At 48.0% G+C, this 19987-nt stretch overlaps 9 protein-coding genes across 9 annotated transcripts; 5 read left to right on the plus strand and 4 right to left on the minus strand.

The window, feature by feature from the left end:
* Window positions 1–3473: 3473 nt before the first annotated feature.
* On the plus strand, window positions 3474–4102 carry BKA55DRAFT_522923 (major facilitator superfamily domain-containing protein; the record flags this gene model as incomplete). Its single annotated transcript, XM_046188610.1, has 2 exons — window positions 3474–3782; window positions 3851–4102. Coding segments are annotated over 2 exons (561 nt in total), but the record flags the coding sequence as incomplete, so codon positions are not given.
* A 1343-nt stretch (window positions 4103–5445) lies between these two features.
* Window positions 5446–8326, plus strand: BKA55DRAFT_580424 (fungal-specific transcription factor domain-containing protein). Its single transcript, XM_046193954.1, has 5 exons — window positions 5446–5509; window positions 5684–5793; window positions 5852–6707; window positions 6760–7550; window positions 7608–8326. The coding sequence occupies exons 1-5, from the start codon at window positions 5468–5470 to the stop codon at window positions 7888–7890; spliced, it is 2082 nt and encodes a 693-aa protein (XP_046044223.1). The 5' UTR covers window positions 5446–5467; the 3' UTR covers window positions 7891–8326.
* A 1-nt stretch (window position 8327) lies between these two features.
* BKA55DRAFT_624215 (uncharacterized protein) lies at window positions 8328–11233 on the minus strand. The gene is made up of 6 exons (XM_046196816.1): window positions 10990–11233; window positions 10881–10935; window positions 10777–10819; window positions 10423–10702; window positions 9697–10367; window positions 8328–9640 (listed from the first exon to the last, which is right to left on the minus strand). The coding sequence occupies exons 1-6, from the start codon at window positions 11207–11209 to the stop codon at window positions 8372–8374; spliced, it is 2538 nt and encodes an 845-aa protein (XP_046044224.1). The 5' UTR covers window positions 11210–11233; the 3' UTR covers window positions 8328–8371.
* A 107-nt stretch (window positions 11234–11340) lies between these two features.
* BKA55DRAFT_653051 (uncharacterized protein) lies at window positions 11341–13368 on the plus strand. The gene is made up of 10 exons (XM_046197363.1): window positions 11341–11630; window positions 11687–11742; window positions 11800–11925; window positions 11975–12049; window positions 12109–12306; window positions 12366–12618; window positions 12669–12863; window positions 12913–12927; window positions 12983–13165; window positions 13213–13368. Exons 1-10 carry the CDS (start codon window positions 11546–11548, stop codon window positions 13353–13355), a joined length of 1329 nt encoding a protein of 442 aa, XP_046044225.1. The 5' UTR covers window positions 11341–11545; the 3' UTR covers window positions 13356–13368.
* A 391-nt stretch (window positions 13369–13759) lies between these two features.
* On the minus strand, window positions 13760–14867 carry BKA55DRAFT_580439 (glutathione S-transferase). Its single transcript, XM_046193955.1, has 4 exons — window positions 14544–14867; window positions 14245–14495; window positions 14073–14190; window positions 13760–14022 (listed from the first exon to the last, which is right to left on the minus strand). The coding sequence occupies exons 1-4, from the start codon at window positions 14667–14669 to the stop codon at window positions 13867–13869; spliced, it is 651 nt and encodes a 216-aa protein (XP_046044226.1). The 5' UTR covers window positions 14670–14867; the 3' UTR covers window positions 13760–13866.
* A 251-nt stretch (window positions 14868–15118) lies between these two features.
* On the plus strand, window positions 15119–15545 carry BKA55DRAFT_695418 (FAD binding domain-containing protein; the record flags this gene model as incomplete). The annotated part of the gene is made up of 2 exons (XM_046200152.1): window positions 15119–15324; window positions 15374–15545. The coding sequence occupies 2 exons, from the start codon at window positions 15119–15121 to the stop codon at window positions 15543–15545; spliced, it is 378 nt and encodes a 125-aa protein (XP_046044227.1).
* A 1035-nt stretch (window positions 15546–16580) lies between these two features.
* On the minus strand, window positions 16581–16913 carry BKA55DRAFT_477355 (uncharacterized protein; the record flags this gene model as incomplete). The annotated part of the gene is made up of 1 exon (XM_046186174.1): window positions 16581–16913. A coding segment is annotated over one exon (333 nt), but the record flags the coding sequence as incomplete, so codon positions are not given.
* A 734-nt stretch (window positions 16914–17647) lies between these two features.
* Window positions 17648–18051, minus strand: BKA55DRAFT_695420 (uncharacterized protein; the record flags this gene model as incomplete). Its single annotated transcript, XM_046200153.1, has 2 exons — window positions 17648–17765; window positions 17822–18051. 2 exons carry the CDS (start codon window positions 18049–18051, stop codon window positions 17648–17650), a joined length of 348 nt encoding a protein of 115 aa, XP_046044229.1.
* Window positions 18052–18517: 466 nt separating this feature from the next.
* On the plus strand, window positions 18518–19937 carry BKA55DRAFT_544361 (FAD binding domain-containing protein; the record flags this gene model as incomplete). Its single annotated transcript, XM_046190700.1, has 2 exons — window positions 18518–19258; window positions 19311–19937. 2 exons carry the CDS (start codon window positions 18518–18520, stop codon window positions 19935–19937), a joined length of 1368 nt encoding a protein of 455 aa, XP_046044230.1.
* Window positions 19938–19987: the final 50 nt, after the last annotated feature.

Raw genomic sequence — 19987 nt, forward strand, 5'->3', positions numbered from 1 at the left:
GGTTAGATGGCGGCTTATTGCACGAGCTACTTGAACAAGGAGGAGAGCAGGGCGGTGATACTGTGGTTGGTAATGAGTAATAATACTGCAGGGGGGTTCAACGAACTTCAATCAATATCAATACAATCAACGGCTGGCCTTCGTTGAGTCAATCAACCGTTGAAATGCTGAATAAGCAGTTCAATCAATCCACGGAAAGGCCCCATGGACGTTGATGGATTGATGAGCATCTCTGCTTACGACACTGGAGAAACAAAGGGCCGGTGGGAAAGCTCCACAATGTTGTCAAGTTCATCAGATCTTCCCCTCAGAGGTGTGAGCTCTTCAAGAGGGTTTCACGCGAGAACGACGAAGCACAAGAATATCTCCTGGCGAGTGAGTCGACGGCAGAGCTCAGGGTGGCGATCAACGCAACGTCAATCAAGAGGTTGTCAACCAGGTTGATGTCAATCAACTCAACCCAACTCAACGGAGCCTATTCTTACTAATCAACCAACTCAATATTATCACGATATTGAGTTGGTTGCGTTGGCAAGGTTGATTAGGTATTGTAGCGATGTTCCCAGAATCCGGTGCCGGGTAGCTCAACACAAGGTGGGTTGGATGTTAGTGTTTGTTAGGAGATACTTCTCACCACATTTAATTATTCTTTCAATCTAGGTACCGCAGAGCACTCCTTAACGTGGCATTAGCTCGACACGTCAACGCGTCAGATGCGAATCACGCCATAAGTGATTCGCTCGTCCACCAACTCTTGCATCAGCACCAGTCTGACCTCCCGTTCACGACTTGCTTCTCTGGCGTCTCATTTCTTCGGCTTTAATATGTCACAAAGTTCAGATTTTGAGACTATGAATTTCGTAGCAGCTTCCCTTTTCACACCGGACCCCTTAACACCGGCTCCATCAACACCCGAGTCGTCCACACCAGCCGAAGCTCGCGCCACTCGACGAGACGAGGATCGATTGTTCCGACACTTCCGTGGCTACACGTGGTCTCAACGAAGCAGAAATACAAAATCATGGGTGTGGGAATACGGCTTCGACATCGAGAAGGACTCGGAGCGGCGATGGGTCTGCAGATTGTGCATTGAAAGGAACAGGCCGAAGCCCGGCAATGTAGTTGCCATTGGCACCCAGAACGCTAAACGGCATCTCTGGGACCACCGCAAAATTCAAGACCCCTCCGGAAAACGGTCTGCGCCAGCGTCTCGAAAGAAACCGTCGACAGGATACCAGACGATAACAAAAGCCTTCAACCTCGATCTTAACGCGCCCCGAGAGCAAGCAATTGCAAACCGCCTTATTAAGAGCTTTGACAGGAATGTCTTCCAGCGTCTAGTGGCCGAATGGATCGTCGAGAGCAACCTGTCCTTCCGAGAACCCGAAAATAAGAGGTTGCGGGCCATTTTCGAGTACCTCAACCCTTTCGTCGTGAGCACGGATGCCCATGTCGGTCATGATACGGTTCGCAAGCGTGCCGTTGCCGAGTTTGAAAAACACAAAGGGAAGGTAATCGAGGTATTGAGAAATGCACCTGGGTTGATACACATCTCGTTCGACGGCTGGAGATCGCGGAATAAGCACGCTTTATATGGTGTTGCCTGCTTCTTTCGAAATGAGGATGGCAAGGCCCGCAAGCTCATTCTGGGAGTGCCTGAGCTGACAGTTCGACACTTCGGGGCTAATATTGGACACGAGATCATCGAAATACTCGAGTCATACGAGATCTCAGAGGAGAAAATTGGGTACTTCACGCTTGACAACGCACAAAACAACGACACTGCAATGGATATCATTGGGGAGAGATTCAAGTTCCATGGCAAGGAACGGCGGGGCCGTTGCTTTGGGCACGTAATCAATCTTGTGGTTAAAGCCATTCTCTTTGGAAAGGATGCCGACGCATTTGAGTCCCGGTTGGGGCATGGAGACCTCTTAGCCACGGCTGAGCATGAGCTTTGGCGAAAGAGAGGTCCGGTCGGCAAGCTCCATAATCTTGTGGTTGCGATCCACCGATCTGATCTACTCACCACACTTCTCCAAAGTATCCAACGGCTGGAGTTCGATGCATCCGAGGATCCTCGGGTGAGAATTCGGAAGCCCCTCAACGTGGTTGTCGACAACGAAACCCGCTGGCTATCGCAGCTGTACATGATCCGCCGCGCCTTGAAGCTTCGACCTTACCTCGAGACACTAGTCTTGAAGCACAAGCAGGAATGGGAAAAGGACAACACGTCGAAGCGGTCAAAGCAGCTCAAGGCAAGCGCAATCATGCCTGCCATATGTCGTGACGAGAATAAACTCGGCGACAAGGACTGGGCCGTTCTAGAGGCGTTCGGGGATATCCTTCAGAGCTTCGAGGACGCAGTCAAGGCGCTTGAAGGTGACGGGATTCAACGGAAACGCAAGCAGGGATATTTTGAGTCCTATGGCAACGTATGGGACGTGATCGTGGGATATGAATTCCTGCTGGCCGAATTGGAGAAAGCCAAGGCCATGGTCAATCAATATCCTGAACCCGAGCACTTCAAGGTTAACATTAACCTCGGCTGGAAGAAGCTTGACGAATACTACAACAAACTGGATGAGACTCCGATATATTACACCTCGCTGGCACTCCACCCCGCTTATCGCTGGGGTTATTTCGAGACGGTGTGGTCTGGACGTCCGGCGTGGATTTCCAAGGCGAAAGATGTGGTACAGTCTGTTTGGGACAGAGGATACAAGACGTTGGAAATTTCTACGGAGGATAATGGCGAACCAGCCGCGAAGCGTCAGCGGACACAGTACTATTCTCCTTTTGAGCGATATAAGGACGAAGCTCGGATACGTCCTTGCGAAGAAATGGACTCTGATAACGCAGAAGACGAGTATGCCAGGTGGCAGAAGGATGTGTTACCTACGGATAACGTAGTTCGGGATCCGCTCGAGTATTGGCATGCGCAGCGGTTCAAGTACCCTAGGCTGTCGCGAATGGCGGTGGACTTTATGACGGTCCAGCCGATGAGCGCTGAGTGCGAGAGACTATTCTCGGCGACAGGGCGCATGGTGACGCCTCTTCGGAATCAGCTGGAGGCAAGTACCATTGCTATTTGCCAGGTGCTGCGGTCATGGCTGCAGGCAGGCATTGTGGAGGAAGTTGATCCTATGCTGTTGGACAAAGTGGATGATACAATGGGCGAGGACTCCGTGGAGGAGAAGTCGGTAAGCGAATGGCTTAGGGATTTGCCAATGCAGATGCGGGAGGAGGAGACAGGGTGGGAGTAGGCTTGCGTTGGCCGTTAGGTTTCAATTTCAACCTGGCGGTGAAAGTAGGACTACACGGCATGGGGCGCTGGTCAACCATTAACGCAACACCAACCAACTCAATATAGGACCTGGGTTGATCAACTCAACAGAGGAAATGCTTATTAAGCAGTCAACTCACTCAATTGAAGGCTGAGGTTGAGTGGATTGCGTTGATCGCCACCCTGCTCAAATGTCTTCAGTGGTCAATATGGTTTCGACATGGGCATTACCGGCCTTTGCTACCTTGGTATGGGAGTCGGCACACTTGGAGGCCTTATCGCCCAAGGCAAGTTCAGTGACAAGATTATGCGTAAACGTGCAGAACAGAGAGGTGGAGAGCCCAAGCCCGAGGATCGAATCCCGTTGATGGCTTACTTGTCTTGGACGATACCTGTAGGAATGTTCTGGTATGGCTGGAGTACCGATGAAAAGGCACATTGGATTGTGCCTATTATTGGCTCGGCTTTTGTTGGTATGGGCTTTATCTTCGTCGTGGTAAGTCCACCCACGTATGGCTTTCCTGCCTACCATAGGCCGTTCTATCAACTCACACAAATCATTAGATGCCCTCGATGATCTATCTAGTCGACTGCTTTGGCCCAGAAGCTGCAGCATCTGCCCTCGCCGCTCACACAGTGCTGCGGTCTGTCACTGCGGCATTTTTACCTCTCGCCGGACCTCGAATGTATGAATCTCTTGGCTTGGGCTGGGGAAACAGCCTCTTAGCCTTTCTTGCAATTGCAATGATCCCAATTCCGTGGCATTTTATGAAGAATGGTGAGAGACTGAGGCTTAAGTCTAAGCTAGTTTTATAGACTATCGAAGACTCATGTTGGAAGTTGTGAAGGGCCTGGCTGGGGACAGCTGAAAGCAGGTAGATCTCTGTCTTATGGAAGCTACCAAACGAGGCATTGCATGCCGGGAGGTTAAAGAAGCAACGGGGGAGAGAACAATCAAGCGGCAGGTTGGTGCGGTCCAGGTCGGGCGAGCCGTTGATGGAGCAGTCAATGAGGTTGTTGTAGTAAATCTGTGAAGCGTTGTTAGTAAATCAAGCTCTCGTAATGCGTCTGGTATCGCACATACCGCAAGACTAACTCCTTATATGGTGATAGAGTCATAGAGCTTGTTGCCAACATCGAGATTAAACTGAGTAGCTGCGAAGTCAATGGGATCTTTCTTGCACACTCCTCCGATACATCCACGACCGCCGTTGAGTGCAGTCAGGGCAAGGCTCACGACCACCGTGAATAACTTCACGGTTGCCATGAACCCTAAATCGAAGGCAGCATCCTGCTGCCTAGAGCATCGGCAGACTGAACATGAATATAAGAGACCGACTCTCGTTGCTCCTTTAGATAGAAAATCAAGTGCTCATTTGATCTTGGCTATCCATCCGTACATGCGATACAAGACGGGCTTGTGAAAACAGCGAAAAACGCCGTTGAATATGACGCAGACCGGCTGAATAGATGATAAATCCCGTTTCCAAATCGATGATTTTATTGCCGTCTTTCCGACCTTGACTCTGCATGTCGGATCAACGGCTCAATTTAAGGATGTGCTGCGACATTGGGTTGAAAGAAGTATTAATTCAAGGGGGAAGCATCTGCCGGCGAGAAATATGGGCCGGAAGTTGAGGAAATCATCAACCTTCCGCTTAGATAAAGCAATTGCTAGACAAAACCCTTGCTATTCGACGCCTAGGCCTTGATCCTCACGTGGTATCCCTGTACAAGGTTTGACCTTCTCCAATCACGTCTAACGCTGCCGTTTGCTCATTTCCAAAAATAAGGTTCAGCCGCTGAGTAATCGGAATTTTGGAATCGGTCAACAATAGCCTCCGAGCCATCCTCTGTCGGACACCCTCACACTTCCGGTTTCACAAGTCTTTTGTCATAGATTCTCTGAAGAAAGTGCCAAGATCTTGACACCTTAGCTGCATCTGGTCCCTTATCTTGGCTTTTGAGCCAGAAAGGAATACCAATACACTGAATAGCTGTTTGATTGTCATTTCCTCCGTCTGCCACATTTGTATCCTCCGACCGTTGTTTGTGTTTGTGCTGGTGGAAGTCTTCAGCCTAATCGCAAAGCAATCCCAACGCCGGCCGAACTAAGGCAATCTCTTTTCCCTTTCTTTCACCATCTCGTCATGCTTGCATGTCATCTCTGATTCAGCAGCCATGGTCCAAAAACGGGCCTGTGATGCCTGTCACAAGAGAAAGGTACGTATAGGTCTGACCCTCACTTTGCCCCATCTCTTCCACCATCTTGGGACCCTCACATGCCCCCCTTATCGATCACCTTCATCTCTTGGCAGTCCTGATCTTCATACCGCCAACCTGCCGTTGTAAAGGTGTATCACTATATCATCTAGTTGGCTAACATATCTCCTCTAGATCCAATGCGATTCAACAAGTCCAAAGACACCCTGCAACTGGTGTGAGCATCACGGCCTAGATTGTACATTTAACCGAGTGAGGGGGCGTAAACGCCCACCCAAGCCTAGGTCAGTAGTCCCTGCGGCGTCTCAAGCCAAGGATCGCCTTGCATTAACCTGGCTGCAGAGCTAAGCAGACATCGGAGCATAGTCTTGCAGAACGCCTGAGACGTATAGAAGATACTCTCTCTAAGACTATCTCTCGTCAGAACGAGGCTGAAAGCAGTACATCCAAGTCGTTAACTCCAAGTTCAGTAGCCACAGGCCGCCGTAGGAACACGCATATTTCCCTCAGGGAACCTGTCAAGGATCCTCTCACAGGATCCAACAGGCCTTCTTCATCCTTTCTTAGGAGCTCCGATACCAGCTTTGACTCGCCAGTATTATCCCACGAATCACCTTTCATATCTCAAATCCCATCCCCCGCCGGTGGCTTCACTACTACCGTCTCATACGGTCAAATTCATTATGGTGGCTGCCACTTTGGTCAGCTTAGCCAGCACAATGGAATGCCCTTACTCTCAGAAGAAGGAAAGCAATGGATCACTTCAAAGACTGATGAAGAGGTCTTATTCGAGCCAGGCTCTCAACACTTTTCTAACCCTGCTCCATCCTCTGCAGCTCACTGTTACAATAACCCAGAAGGCTTGTATGCACTTCCTGACAGGGATATAGTTGAGACTCTTTTTGATATGTTTGTCAACTCATCCTTCACCTTGGTCTTCCCGATCGTCGATCGAATTCTTTTCAAAGACACAATCGAGTTAGCATACCAGCCACATACTGGTGAAACTACCTCCCTTGAGCAACTGAGTGCCAAGGTATGCGTTCTTGCTTTTGCATCCATCATGTCCCTATTTCAAGGATCTTTGGCCCAGTTGCCATATATAGATACCGACTTGTGTGCCACAAAGGCACGATATCTACTTACAGACGTTCTTGAGGTTGCAAGCATCACCAACCTTCAAGTCACTTTCATGCTAGTGAGTCGAGATCGATAGCTGATTTGTTGACCAATACTAAACAGTACCTTAGAACATGCATGAAATTTTCTCCGGACGATTACGATCAGCTGCCATGTTCCATGCCATCGCATGCCGCATGATCTATACACTCGGTGGCCATACAAACATGTCTGTCAAATCTCGCAAGTCTCCAATCAATCGTTCTGAAAGAGAACGTCGTCAACTACGAATGCTTTTCTGGCTTTGTTATATCTTCGACAAAGATATTTCTCTACGAACGGGTCAACCTCCTTTGATGTCTGATGACTACTGCGACCTTACACTTCCGGATGGCTATCTAGACTGCTATAACTATCTTCCCAATCTATCCGAGAGTCTCTCCCCCATAGCCTCTGGCAACCAGGGTCTTACGCCTCACCTTCCAGGAGACCCTCGCATAAGTCATATTAAAGAACGAACTAATCGGCTACTATACTCGGCTCAAGCAGCCAAAAAGACTCACGCTCAACTACTCCAAAATATTCGAGAGCTTGATGAAGAACTTGAGGATTGGAGGGTATCCATTCCCCCTGATTTCCGTCCTGCCCTTTCAATATCCGATGGGTCCCAGGTGGCTGTTACAGGGATGCATCTACCACGTAGCATGCGGCACATCACTCTACATCTCGAATATCATCACCTGATGACTACAATCCATCGTGCTAGTGGAAGATGTATGGAGCCTGAGTCTGAGAATTCTCCCGATCGAGGGGAATGGGCAGCAGGCGTCGATTCGAGCATGGCTCTTGCGTTGGAAGCCAGTCGTTCTACCCTTATTTATTTAAAAGCAGCCATGTGTGGACTTGCTGGTGAAGCATTCTGGTAAGCAACTTATAATACCATCCTCTATTTACTAGTAAGTCAGCTAACTCTGCTTAGGATAATTGTCTTTTACCCCACGGCCGCCATGATCACTTTGTTCTTCAACCTCCTCATGCATCCGCTAGATGAACGGGCAGAACAAGATCTCGAACTTCTAAAATCAGCCGCGGATCTCGTCAATAGCCTTCCAGTTCAGCGTCTGACTCCTCATGAGGCGTCATATATGAAGGATGTCAACGACTTTGTCTTGGAGCTGGTTCGGCTAGGACGGGCTGCAATTGCCAAGGCAACGAAGGAACAGGACGAAAGACTTGACATACAGATGATGAGCATTCACTAGGAAGATGGTCTCGATATGTTGTCTGATTTTGTGATTGATAGGTTAAGGGGCGTGTAGCAAAGGGATACTATTGTGAATTATATAGACGGTTACTTAATGGGATAGAAAGCAGCTACGGATCGATATTGATTTATGATATACAAACTGAACGATGGATTCAATGCTGCATATGGTTGCTTGGCATGGATATGGGGTATGAGGGCGTATTGATTAGAGTTTGATTCTCCGTGATGCTTTTAGGTGTCGTTTTTCAAAGTTTGCGGGGAAAATAAGGAAAATACATTTCTGACCTTCAAATTTCCGAGTCTTCCGGAGAAGTATAGTGCGGGTTTAACGGAGGTATCTGGGGTTGGTTGCATTGAAGTTTGATCACGGGGAAAAGAGAGACAGAAAAAGCAAGTTGGTGTACCAGTACCTAATCACAGATCTGGTTTTATGTTTTCTGAAAATCTATAAAATATCTTGTATAAGCTATAATATATCACCTTAAATTCACTAAACTAATCTTAACCTTAGCTAACAAACCCATGACCTCATGAATAATAGGAGGATATTTGGTTTGCCTGTAGTTGGTTTTGAATATTTCTGAGACTTCCTCTATCACCCGATTTAGGTCGGTTAAACACACCGCCGTCGAGTTGAAGGACTTATCGCCAAGTCGAATATTACCCTCGATTGCTGGTACTCCGCAGCCAGATTGTATGAACTGCTGCACGCTGATATCTTCACATTTGTAGATCTGCACAATCTTCTGATTGTGATCGTCCTCGAGGGGTATGCAGACCACGCCATATGCGATCAATGTAAGGGCAGCTTGATAAACCATGATTGTGCAGGGTCCTCGGATTGTACCTTTAGGTGAAAGACGGGCTATATGCAATAGCCGTGCCGCATAACACACGGACTTTCTGGCATGCTCGCTTTTCGCCCATTGGACAAGTTGAAAGTAGATTTTCCGGGCATGTAAAGATTCAGAAGCCTTGAAGAAAGCCTGAATGTCATGGAAAGATAAATGGAGATGCATACAAATACAATTTATCTTTAACTCCGAAGCTAGTTGGACAAACGCATCTGGATCAGCGCGTTTGTAGCATCGATTCAAAATTTCGTTAAGCTCGTTATATCGTGAGTTCATGATAGAGAGGTTCCATTTGCTGGGTCGTTGGGTCTGAAACCTGACCAGCTGAATATACTCCCATGATAAACCCCACGCAAAGGATAGAAATACCTCTCGTACAATGCTTAGGTCCGTCGTAGCATCGGAGACGTTTGTACCATCGACGTCTTCTATATAATCGGTCAATGTTACTTGTTGTGAAGAGCCGTTTTGCTGGCGGGCAAGGAAAAGGGAGTTCCATTCTTCGGCAGTCGCGGCGGACCACATATCGCTAGATGCAGGTAAGGGCAAACAGAACTCCGCATACGAGATCAGCTGATTGACTTGAAGAGCTATTGAGCTGTTCGTGTCATGTTTGTAAATTCTGCAAACGAGTCGCTTCCAAGACTCAAGATGAATCCATCCGAGCCACTTCTCCTGGAGTGACTCGTCACTCTTGACTCGTTTAGACGTTTGGGTGTAGCCGGAAGAATTCAACATGCCGGTTCGTCTTATCATTGTCAAGAGGGGCTGGAAGAAACTTTCGGCAGCCTCAGTCGTTCTCATATGTCCACTCCAAGTCCCAACTTCGAGGGTAATAAGAAAGGCTTGAGCAAGCTCGAGGTCTTGAGTGGTTGAGTTTCCTGCTTCGAACTGTTGGGGTTGTCAGTACAGATCGATGATATCAAGAGCAAATACTCGACGCTCACATGCTTGGGAAGGGATGCCAGAACACATTCCTGGAAGACTCGTCCAAGTTTGTTCAAAGTTACGTCTGTAGAAAGGGCGCAAGAAGAAGCTAACATGGCGAGCAATAGGTCTGGTCGTGTTTCGTTCGGGTTGAAGGTTGCCACATGAATGAACGTCCTGGCATGGGCCACAGGTGCGTTCAAATAGGAATGAAGGAGCCCATCCAAGGGATCAACCGGAGGGAGGACCTCAATGATTCTGGTAATCTCTTTAGGTCCCCATTGAACAAGGGCTGTGAGAATTCTATTTCTAGAAGCAGATTTCAGATCGGTTGATGCACGCCGGCGCTTCCCCCGCGTCTCGGGCTTGACGTTTCGTGGATGATGAATATGTAGCAAATTCCCATGCCTTGGCTCGACATCAGTATCAGTCTCACCGGCAGGTAATGGTACGAGAGAATGTTTCGGCTCCTGATCTCGCTCAACTTCTGAGGTGTCTAGACTGTACAAGTCCGAGGGCAAAGTGCTGATGAAAGCATCCAGCATCTCTAAGTCAGCATCTGTAAAGCCAATCTCAGCACAAAAGTTCTCTTGATACGACATTGTCATATCCATATTTTCCACAGAACCTCCAGAGGCCGAGAAGCCCACACAGGAGACGTTTTGATCAGTTGTGATTTGTTCTTGGGTTTCTATCGAGGTTAGGTTACTGCTTATAATGTGCATGACTTCCATCAAGAAACGTACTGGGCGACTTGAAATTGTGGTCAAGATTTCCAGTTGGGTTCATCACGTCAGGCCCCAGTACTAAATGTAGTTGCATTGGGTTGGTGAAAGTAGCATTCGCTGCACCATGCTCAAGTGAGCTCTGGTGAGGTCGTATGAGAAGATCTTGGTGAGATGAATCGACGATGAGCTCTGGAGGTTGATTTGTGACCATTGAACGTACTTCCCCTTGTCCGATGTCCCCGTCCTCTGAATATGTGCATTTCTGGGTCTTGCTGCTAGGGGGACCAGTACAAAGGATCTGTAGCTCCATAGTTGCCCAGTTAGACGAGTCCACTTCTGTGTGACAGGGTTCGGACTAATTTCGATACATACTTTAGTTGACGCATGGCTGGCCATATGTCTTTTCAGTATATCTCTTTATTGCACAAATTAGCAACAGACCAATTCTTATCCACAAATAAGCCACACTCGCGTACACTCTTGCAAATGACTTGAAGCATGTCCAGCACTTGTATGGCTTTGATTGAGTATCTACAAGGTCTTTCATTAGTTACTTGCGCACAAGCCTCACAAGGGCAAGCGTACGAGACCGTTTGTGACGAATGAGGTAGTCAATCCGTTTATAGCGTCTCGGACAGTTGTCGCACTGGAATGATCCATTTGCCTGACTCATGATGACTGATTCGGTAGGGACAGTAGGGGGATAGTAGGTGGAGGAGAAACTGGAAAGTGATGGAGCAGCGTTATGGTAAAGATGTGGAGGAGGTGGAGGGCGGGCTAGGATGGTGAATACGAGTACTTGCATGTGGAGGAGGGGTTAGAGCTTTATACCTACCACAATGAGAACCCGGGGAATCCGGGGGTTAATTGGGGCCGATGTTTAAAGCTAAGTAAAGCTCAGCTAGGTTCCCCCACATCCAGTTTCCCCTCCACATTGCCGGGCCACAGATCTCACTACTTGCCGGATCGGGCAATGGTCATTGGGATGGTAACAAACACTGTCGACTCATGCGGAATTAATAAATGTCTCTTCCCGTGTACCATGTACCGTCAATTAGTGCTCAAATTACTACTAGCTATTCGGCTTCCCACAATTAATTCGAGAAAAACAAAAACCTCGCTCTACTCGGTCTAGCCAATCATGACATTGACAGCAGCTTCACGCAGCCTTCAGCCACAATGTGGTACCAAAAACGACCCTCTAAGAGTTCTTGCTGTTGGAGCAGGTATGTTTGCAGATCCAAGATACCCTCCCCGATTTGCTATATTCTGATCACTTTAGGAATTGGCGGTCTTACTGCAGCCATTGGATTGAGAGAAGAGGGACACAAGGTGACTGTATGCCTATCAACGCCCGAAAGTCTGATGGCTAAGGGTCTAACTTGTTGATTGTAGGTCTTTGAACGCTCTGCATTGGCCCAGGAAACCGGCGCTGCTATGCATCTGGCCCCAAACTGTCACGGCCTCCTGCAGAAGTATGACATTTTCCCAGAGACGTTTGGGGCCAACAAAAACAACGGCGTACGTTGAAACCCGCTCTGAAATGATACCAACCTAATTGATGTTCAAGATCATAGAGTTTGATCATGAAGGAAATCTCCGCATGTCCAAAGACCTGAGAGACGAGAATACCAAGTGGCCATACGTAAGGATCCTTGCCCGAATGGGTTATCAGACTGCGCGGCTGACTTCCACTGTTCCCAGACTTGGGTTCTTTGCTACCGCGTGCATCTCCATGAAGCTCTTAAGGGAGCAGCGACTTCTCAAAAACGACAAGGTGACCCGGTGGTATTAGCAACTTCCAGCCCGGTCGCGTCTGTCGATGTCAGCACCACAACCGTCACTCTTGAAGACGGATCATCCTTTTCGGGGGATTTAATCTTGGGAGCCGACGGAGTCAGCGTGAGCAATTGCATAGTCCTTTCACCTTGTAGTGCTTTTAAACTAATTATACTATGCAGTCAGTAACAAGAAACGCAGTAGTTGGGGATGCAATCAAGCCCTTTGGCTCAGGAAAGGCGGCATTCCGTTTTTTGATTCCAAAGCAAAAGATGGTGGAAGACCCCGAGCTACGAAAATTGGTACAAGATGATGGTTTTATGATCATGTGGTTTGGTATAGATAGACGCCTTGTCATGTATCCTTGCGTCAACAATACCGTAATGAACTTGGTCGCGATGCACCCATCTGACCTTTCAAAATCTGACGGAGAAGGCAAGTCTTTTTCTTCTTTTTTACAGAGCGACCTAACACCACAACGTCAGGTTTTAACCACCGCGGTAGCAAGCAAAACCTTCTCGACATATATGCCAATTTCTGCCCGACCGTCCAGACTCTTCTGGATTTAGTGGATGAAAGCTCGTTGAAGCTATGGACTCTACTGGACATGGATCGAATTCCGGCCTGGGTAAAGAACAAAGTAGCTCTACTAGGGGATGCAGTGCACCCATTCCTTCCATGTAAGTCATCCGAGTGCGCAACTAAATGGGGGACTAACATACGGCACAGATCAGGGCCAAGGAGGTTAGTTTTTGGCTTGTACCATTGAGACATATCGATGATGCTAACCAGATCACAGGCGGTGTAGCAATTGAAGATGCAGCAACCATATGCGCCCTGTTCCCGCGAAACGTCTCGAAAGACGAAATTGAAGGTCGATTAAAGCTCTATGAACAGATCAGGGACGATAGAGCTCATCGGATCCAAGATTTCACCAGGTGGGCAGGACGGGATCTGGATGATCATGATGATCGATTTGACAGTAAGATACCGCATCCTTTAGAGCAAGCTGTATTTAACCTCCAATAGCCACCAAGTTCTCTCATTACAATTTCAGTTATGATGCATGGAGCAGTTCAAAGGAGGCATTGAAAACTTGGCTTGTCGGAGCAGCGGCACAAATTCCCAAAATCTCTCAGGGGCAACACGAAGGTAGCATCCAGACTACGTAGGTTAGGGATAGACAAAGGATCATGTGAGTAGTGACAAATGGCTACTATAGTATACAACCTGTACCTATGACCTTATCATGCAAACTTTAACGGGTTTCCTTCACCTGCATCCAAACTACTGTCACAGAATTTATTTTGAGCAGCTTGCAGCACATCAGTTGTTACCCGGCAGCTTTGTTCCAGCAGCTCAATTGCCCAAATGTTTCATCTATTCGACTTGGATATTTATCATAGGCTGCGGCAATATGTAGCAGGGAGTCGATCTAAATAAGTGTTCCCTCTCCATTGCTCACAAGGGAATTGTTTTAGATCATTGTAAACGGCTATGACCAGCGTCCTTGTCCAATAAGCGTGTCACCATCCTCACAATTAAAACCGGACATCCATTTCAGCCGCGACGTAAGTGTCACAATTGTCATTTATTCTGGATATGTAGGAACGATGTATGGAGAACATATCTTTTTAAACGAAAGACCTCTCCAATTTCTCAGTTTCTGTTATGATTCTCGTTTCAAGGGGACACCATCAGATGTTTCCAAGACGGCCGACTGCTAACACGTTTCCACCACGCGCTCAACCACGGCCTGGACGAAATCTCATCCTGCAATCCCAGGTTGGAGAGAAAGTGAACCCATGGCATATGGTATAGATCAACCAACGAAAATTGCTTCAAAAATTCAACACGGATTTCAGCGTGAAAGATGGGGAGCCACTCACGTTTCCCATAAGATATTCACGATCAGAAGTGACCTTTTCATAGTGGTCCAAGACCTTGACCAAGAGGGTTTTCTGTTTCTCGACTTCCTCTTTGTCAGGATCGCCGTGACCCATGAATCTGTATTGCGTCAGTGTGCCGTTCTGTAAGCAAAGTTTCGGAGGAGCCGAGTACTTCTTGAAGATATTCTCGTATGCCAAAGATTTCATCGCCGGGTCGAAGTAAGAGTATTCAACACTGGCCGTTTGTTCATATGCTGCTAGCTCTGCAAAAGTTTGTTCAGCTCGGGTGTCTAAAGCACTCCCTCTCCCGTATTTAGCAACCAAGTATTGGCAAATGGCCCTTGATTCGAATAATCGAGTGTCGTTGTCATCAAGAACCGGAAGTCGTCCGAAAGGGTGGAGATTTTGAACATAAGTGGGATCCTAAGATGAGTAAATATCTGCACAATCAACGGATAGATACTCTGTTACATGATGATCTCCTTTTTGCATGTCGACGTTGGAAAGTCGATAATCAGTAATATTTAGTTCGTAGAGGACCAACAAGACACGTTGAGTGCCTGTTGATTGCCGAGATCCGTACAGAGTGACGGTCATGGTGGTAGTAGCTATTCACAGAACTTGGAATGTGCGCAGGAGTCACCCACAGAAAGCAAAGATATTAAGTTGACCAACATGCATGATATCTTAAAACGACGGGCAATTTAGAGAGGGAAGCCCTTTCTACTGCCAGGTCGGAATTTTCGGGTTTCGGGTCATGTGGAGGAGGCTTGGACTTAGTTCGTGTGGAGGAGGAGTGGGTGGAGTGTGGAGAAGTGGAGGGGTGGAGAAGTGGAGGAGTGGAGTGTGGAGGACAACTGAGGTGGAGGATGTGATTAGCGAGGGACCAGCTTGGGTAAGGCATGCTATACTTATTATTATGTTTAGGCAAACAGGTTCTATGATACATAAACGGTAGCTTCATCTTTATCGCCGTCAGAATTACCCTTTACTTCACCTGGGAACTTCAGTCACACTCACACTAAACACACGACACGCAACCCAAGATGCCTTCAAATGATTCTCATACCATTCCTACCGGACCGAACCAAGTTGATGACACAATTCCCATCGCTCAGAGTCAAAGGACTCTGTTTGACTTCAAAGAGTTCAATCATACAAACATTCCACTGGAGCCAGAAGAATGGCCCGTTATCATCATTGGATCGAGCATGGTAGGAATGACTTTAGGCGTTCTGCTAGGTTATCATGGGTAAGACTCTGTCGCTCTGACGCCAATTATCATGACTGAACCCGTCTAGCATTAAGTCTGTATCTTTTGACCGCCATCCATCCACCGCCATCCATCCCCGAGCAGCCTTATTCCTTTTACGCTCCGTTGAGATCTTCCGCCAGCTAGGTCTGGAAGACGAACTCCGTTCAGAAAGCGCCTCAAACTTTGATCTCGACGCTGGGATGATCAGTGCTGGATAGCCACGCTATGAAACTGAAACTGGGGGGAGTTTCAGTTTCATGAAACCGGGCGTCAGTATAGTTTCAGTTTCATATGAACTGGTTTCAGTTTCATACGAAACAATATCCAGTAGCAGTCCAAATTTTTGACAAGCTCGGCATCGATATACACCTTATCTCCAAGTACCCCAAAAATGTTTGGCATTGTCTGCCTACCTACACTACCAATTCCCTAGGCTCGCCATCACTCTCTGCCCCCTTACTCATCTCTATATCTTCTTGGAGTATCCTTACAGCCGCGTCGATATCCTCCGCTTCCCTAAACACCCCTGCAAGAAGCGGCCTGCTCTTTCCCTTTGGAACACTTATCCAACTTTTAATGCACTCACATGCCTCTACCATTTTGGCAGACATGCTACTTCTATCCCATCTAACCTGCCGTCTTGCGCCTGAGAAGATTCGCTCTGCTTCCGTAAACATGGGGGGGATGCAGAATATGTCAATAGCCATACGGCAGAGGAGGGGGAAATTCTCTCGCTGGGTCGGTTCAAGCCACCACTGTAAGGCCGTTTGTTGTCCAATCCCAACCTGTGAGCCCTGCGAAGTATCGTCAAAACCAGGCCATTAGAAGGCTTCAAATTACTTACATAAATAAAGCGGTCGAATTCATCCTTCACCTCACTCGCTGTGCTGTACACCTTCTGCCTCCAGCGATCAAACTCATCGAGTTCTTGCCCTTTCTCCTGTTGTTCATCTGGGAGCTGGTAGCTCTTGTACTCTGTGGACCAGATCTTCCTTACAGCCTTCACGGCATTGCTGACCCAGGCTGGGTTTCTCTTCCACTGCTCACTCAGATAGCTCTTTCGGAGTGCTGGGTGGAGGAGAATACCGGCCACGTACACCGGGGCTTGTTCGGTAAGCTGGTAATACTTCTCGAACTTTAGCCAAGCCACGTGAAAGCGCGCGTAGAAGCGTGGGCCACTGAAAGCCCGGTTTTTAGTCCGCGTGAAGTGATGATGGAGGAAATCCATATGGGAGAGAACTTCATCGAGTATTCTCCCGGCCTTGGCGCACCGAGATCTGGTGGAATACTTGTAAGAACGCATGAATATCTCCGAGTTCGTTCCAGTCGTTGTGGTCCAGTGCATCTTTCTCGATTTTGGCATGATTTTCTTGAATCCAATCCATGAACTTTGCCCGATTCTCAATTGCCACGTCAATGAGGCGAAACCATGAATTCCAACGTGTGTCATTGTCCCTCGGCAAGGCCCTGCCAATCTCGGCCTTGAAGTCGTTGTAAATGCTGGTAGAGCTCCTTGAATATATGCACAAGTTGTGGAGTTTCCCCAGAACACTAAACTCCCGCCATTCCTCGGTAGCTTGTGCCTTCGTAATAATGCCCCCTTCTTCTATTTCGGATAGCCTGCACAGCCGCTGATACGCCTCATCAATCCCCTCTCTCTCATCCTCCTGAATCTTCTTTGCTTTACTCCGAAAGAGGAAGGCTTGAACGATGAGGTTCATGATGTGGCCACTGCAGCGTAGTCGCCTGGCAACCGGATCTAAACCGTCAATCTCTTTTGCGATATCGTCAAGCATAGTGTCGTTAGCGTCGTGGTTATCCATCGTAAAGTAGCCAACCTTTCCTTTGAGATCGTACTCTTAGACAACCTCCAGGAAAGCCTTGGCTTGCAATTTCCCGTTGTGGCTTCCTTTGAACTCGCGCAGTGACAATAATGCTTGAGCGACTCCTCTCGTCTCCGCATCTACAAAATGGACCACGATTGCCTGGTATGCCGCCTTCTGTTCCGACGAGGTCCACATGTCAATGGTGAAGTGGACCATAGATGAGAGAGAATTGTGAAGCTTCTCAACGAGCCCTTGTTTGTGTTGAGCGAAAGTCTTTTTGAGAAGTTTCGGCACCGCTCTGCGGCTGCGTAGGAGGACGTCCCGGGCCATATAGTTGCAGGAGAGTATGAAGCATGAAACTCGGGGTACTCGATGAATGTGTGGGCGATATTGCGAACCACAAGAAGCCTGGCGAGTGCTTCCTCGAATGTAGGAATATTAATAGCGTTTGTCAAATATTTTTCCTCATTAAGGTCTCGATTGGCTTGACGTTCCTACTGCCTTCCGAACAAGTCCGTAATGGTGCCACGTTGCTGCTTCTTCAGATCCGACCTTTCCACATGCTCTATCACCCGGATGCCATGAAAGTCCCGCAGGTGCTTGCGGGCTCGACTCACGTTCGTCGTTATCGAATTAGCTTTTTCGTGGAGTCGCAGTGCTTGCAGTACCAAATTTCGTGGTATGAGGTATCGCGAGCTTTCTCCCCTCTCTCTTCATAAGGGCCACGCGCCTCGTTCCAAGTGCTTTTGTTCGTACGGCCTTTGGTGCGCTTGCCAGCCCGATCAGAGGGAGAGCGATCCATTGTGCGCTTCGCGGGAACGGGAGAACCAGGCGAAGCAGGCCCCAAGAGCTCATCAGAAGGCTCCGATAACAAGGGAGCGGGCGAAGCTGATGACATGTTGTCGGACAATTAATTTCACAGGGATCAGTGATGGCACCACTCAACTGATAAGAATTATCTAAAGAACAAATGAAATTGAACAGCCATGTGTTCGGGCATAGCTATTTAAGCTCATGTCGTTAGGATTGGAGTCCTTGATGCGACAAGCCGGTTGTGAAACCGGAGACACGACTCTAAAGTACAGGCCGCGTTTTATATCCAGTCGCACGAACCTAGTGGTGATATGCGACACATATTTACTATTAGCAAGTTTCTAACTGCGCTGAAGGCATTTGGTATGCGAAATTTTCTTGGTTAAGTACTAAGATATTTGGGACTCATCGGGCGTATATGAAACATATGAAACCGACTGAAACATATGAAACTGGGGGAGTTACTGTTTCATACGAAACCGGGTCCAGGGACTGTTTCAGTTTCATATGAAACAGTATGAAACAACACGCGTGGCTATCCAGCACTGGGGATGATTATAGTCGAGAAGCTCGTGGGCGGCAAAGTCCTGGCAAGTATGCAAGAAAGCGACCCAGCAGAAGTAGCCAAGGCCAGTCCTAGCAGTCGTCTATGGCTCACGCAAAACATGTTTGAGCCGCTTTTGCGCAAGAGTGCAAAGAAGTTTGGCGCAGTTCAGGAGTTCAATGAGACCGTCGTCCATTACGAAGAAGACTCAGACGGTGCACTCGTTGTGGTCCAAAACGTTCAATCTGGAAATTATCGCAAATTTAGAACCAAGTACCTGGTTTCGTGCGATGGAAATAGAAGTGCAACAAGGAGGAAGGAAGGCATTGAATGGAAAGGCCCCGGAGTCCTCGGGGAGAGCATTTCTATCAACTTCAAAGCCGATCTGACGCCATATCTCGGAACCCGTGCTAAGCATGGCGTGACGTATGTTTCTAATCCTGCCATTGATGCTGGGTTCCGCCTGGAGAGCGGAGGCAAGGCTGGATTCATGATTGTCACACGAGCAGGTGACAAAAAGTCATTTTCGCCAGATTCAGTCTCCGAACGAGACGCAAAGCAATATTTCAAGGATGCCAGCGGTATCGAGGACGATATTGATATCAAAGTTGACTCCATCTCGTATTGGTCTGTGGCTGCTTTCAACGCGGAGCGCTTTGCGAGCACAAACGGCCGAGTCTTTATTGCAGGAGACTCAGCACACGTGATGCCTCCAACTGGTGGAATGGGTGGTAACACCGGTATACAGGTACGGTGACTGGGTTCTACGTCGAGTTATTCCACCAAACTAACATATTTAGGATGTGCATAACCTAGCTTGGAAGCTTGCGTACGTTTTAGGAGAAAGGGCTGGCCCTTCGCTTCTCCGAACTTATGACGCCGAGCGGCGGCCGGTAGCTGGGTTCCTGATGCGTCAAGCCTACTCAAGACTGCAGAAGCGGGTCTTCCGCCAAGTCCCAACAGATCCAGAACTTCCTGACATTGTCTGCGAGATAGGGTATCGTTACCTTTCTGCTGTCCCTTCGGAAAGCCAAAGCACCAACAGTGATCACCACGAAGACCCATATGCACCACTAGTACTACCAGGAACCCGATTTCCACATGTGCCTCTCACACTAGACGGCGCTCAGATCTCCACGTTGGACTTGATCAAAACTAACTTCGTTCTTTTCACAACTGATCATTCATCACCATGGATCAAAGCGACCAGAGAAATCACACCCCAAGTAGACTCTCATAATATAGGCAAGATCAAGGGCACGCTCACGGATACTGATGGCAGTTTTGGTCGTATTTGTAGAATCTCTGAGGGGGAGGCTATTCTTGTCCGACCTGACGGATTTATCGCATGGAGAGGAAAACGGAGAGAGGAGGGACACAAAGAGACTTTGCAAAATGCTTTGCAAGTCATCTTAGGACTAGCCTAGGGTTGGGAGAGTAGAATCAGTAGACGGAATGCAATATCAACTCTGATATC

Source organism: Fusarium redolens, assembly GCF_020744475.1.
Source record: "Fusarium redolens strain MPI-CAGE-AT-0023 chromosome Unknown BKA55scaffold_18, whole genome shotgun sequence".
Classification (NCBI taxonomy): Eukaryota; Fungi; Ascomycota; class Sordariomycetes; order Hypocreales; family Nectriaceae; genus Fusarium; species Fusarium redolens.

Bases quoted from the DNA above. Each gene is read 5' to 3' on its own strand.
- BKA55DRAFT_580424 (XM_046193954.1), top strand. From the start codon at position 5,468: ATGGTCCAAAAACGGGCCTGTGATGCCTGTCACAAGAGAAAG. The intron at 5,510-5,683 runs GTACGTATAGGT...TATCTCCTCTAG, and splicing joins ATGCCTGTCACAAGAGAAAG to ATCCAATGCGATTCAACAAG. The intron at 5,794-5,851 runs GTCAGTAGTCCC...ACCTGGCTGCAG, and splicing joins AAACGCCCACCCAAGCCTAG to AGCTAAGCAGACATCGGAGC.
- BKA55DRAFT_624215 (XM_046196816.1), bottom strand. From the start codon at position 11,209: ATGCAAGTACTCGTATTCACCATCCTAGCCCGCCCTCCACCTCCTCCA. The intron at 10,820-10,880 runs GTACGCGAGTGT...TGTGCAATAAAG, and splicing joins TTCAAGTCATTTGCAAGAGT to AGATATACTGAAAAGACATA. The intron at 10,703-10,776 runs GTATGTATCGAA...ATGGAGCTACAG, and splicing joins CCAGCCATGCGTCAACTAAA to ATCCTTTGTACTGGTCCCCC.
- BKA55DRAFT_653051 (XM_046197363.1), top strand. From the start codon at position 11,546: ATGACATTGACAGCAGCTTCACGCAGCCTTCAGCCACAATGTGGTACC. The intron at 12,307-12,365 runs GTGAGCAATTGC...TATACTATGCAG, and splicing joins TGGGAGCCGACGGAGTCAGC to TCAGTAACAAGAAACGCAGT. The intron at 13,166-13,212 runs GTAAGATACCGC...AACCTCCAATAG, and splicing joins TCATGATGATCGATTTGACA to CCACCAAGTTCTCTCATTAC.
- BKA55DRAFT_580439 (XM_046193955.1), bottom strand. From the start codon at position 14,669: ATGACCGTCACTCTGTACGGATCTCGGCAATCAACAGGCACTCAACGT. The intron at 14,496-14,543 runs GTAACAGAGTAT...TACTCATCTTAG, and splicing joins TGCAAAAAGGAGATCATCAT to GATCCCACTTATGTTCAAAA. The intron at 14,023-14,072 runs GTGAGTGGCTCC...GAATTTTTGAAG, and splicing joins GTGAATATCTTATGGGAAAC to CAATTTTCGTTGGTTGATCT.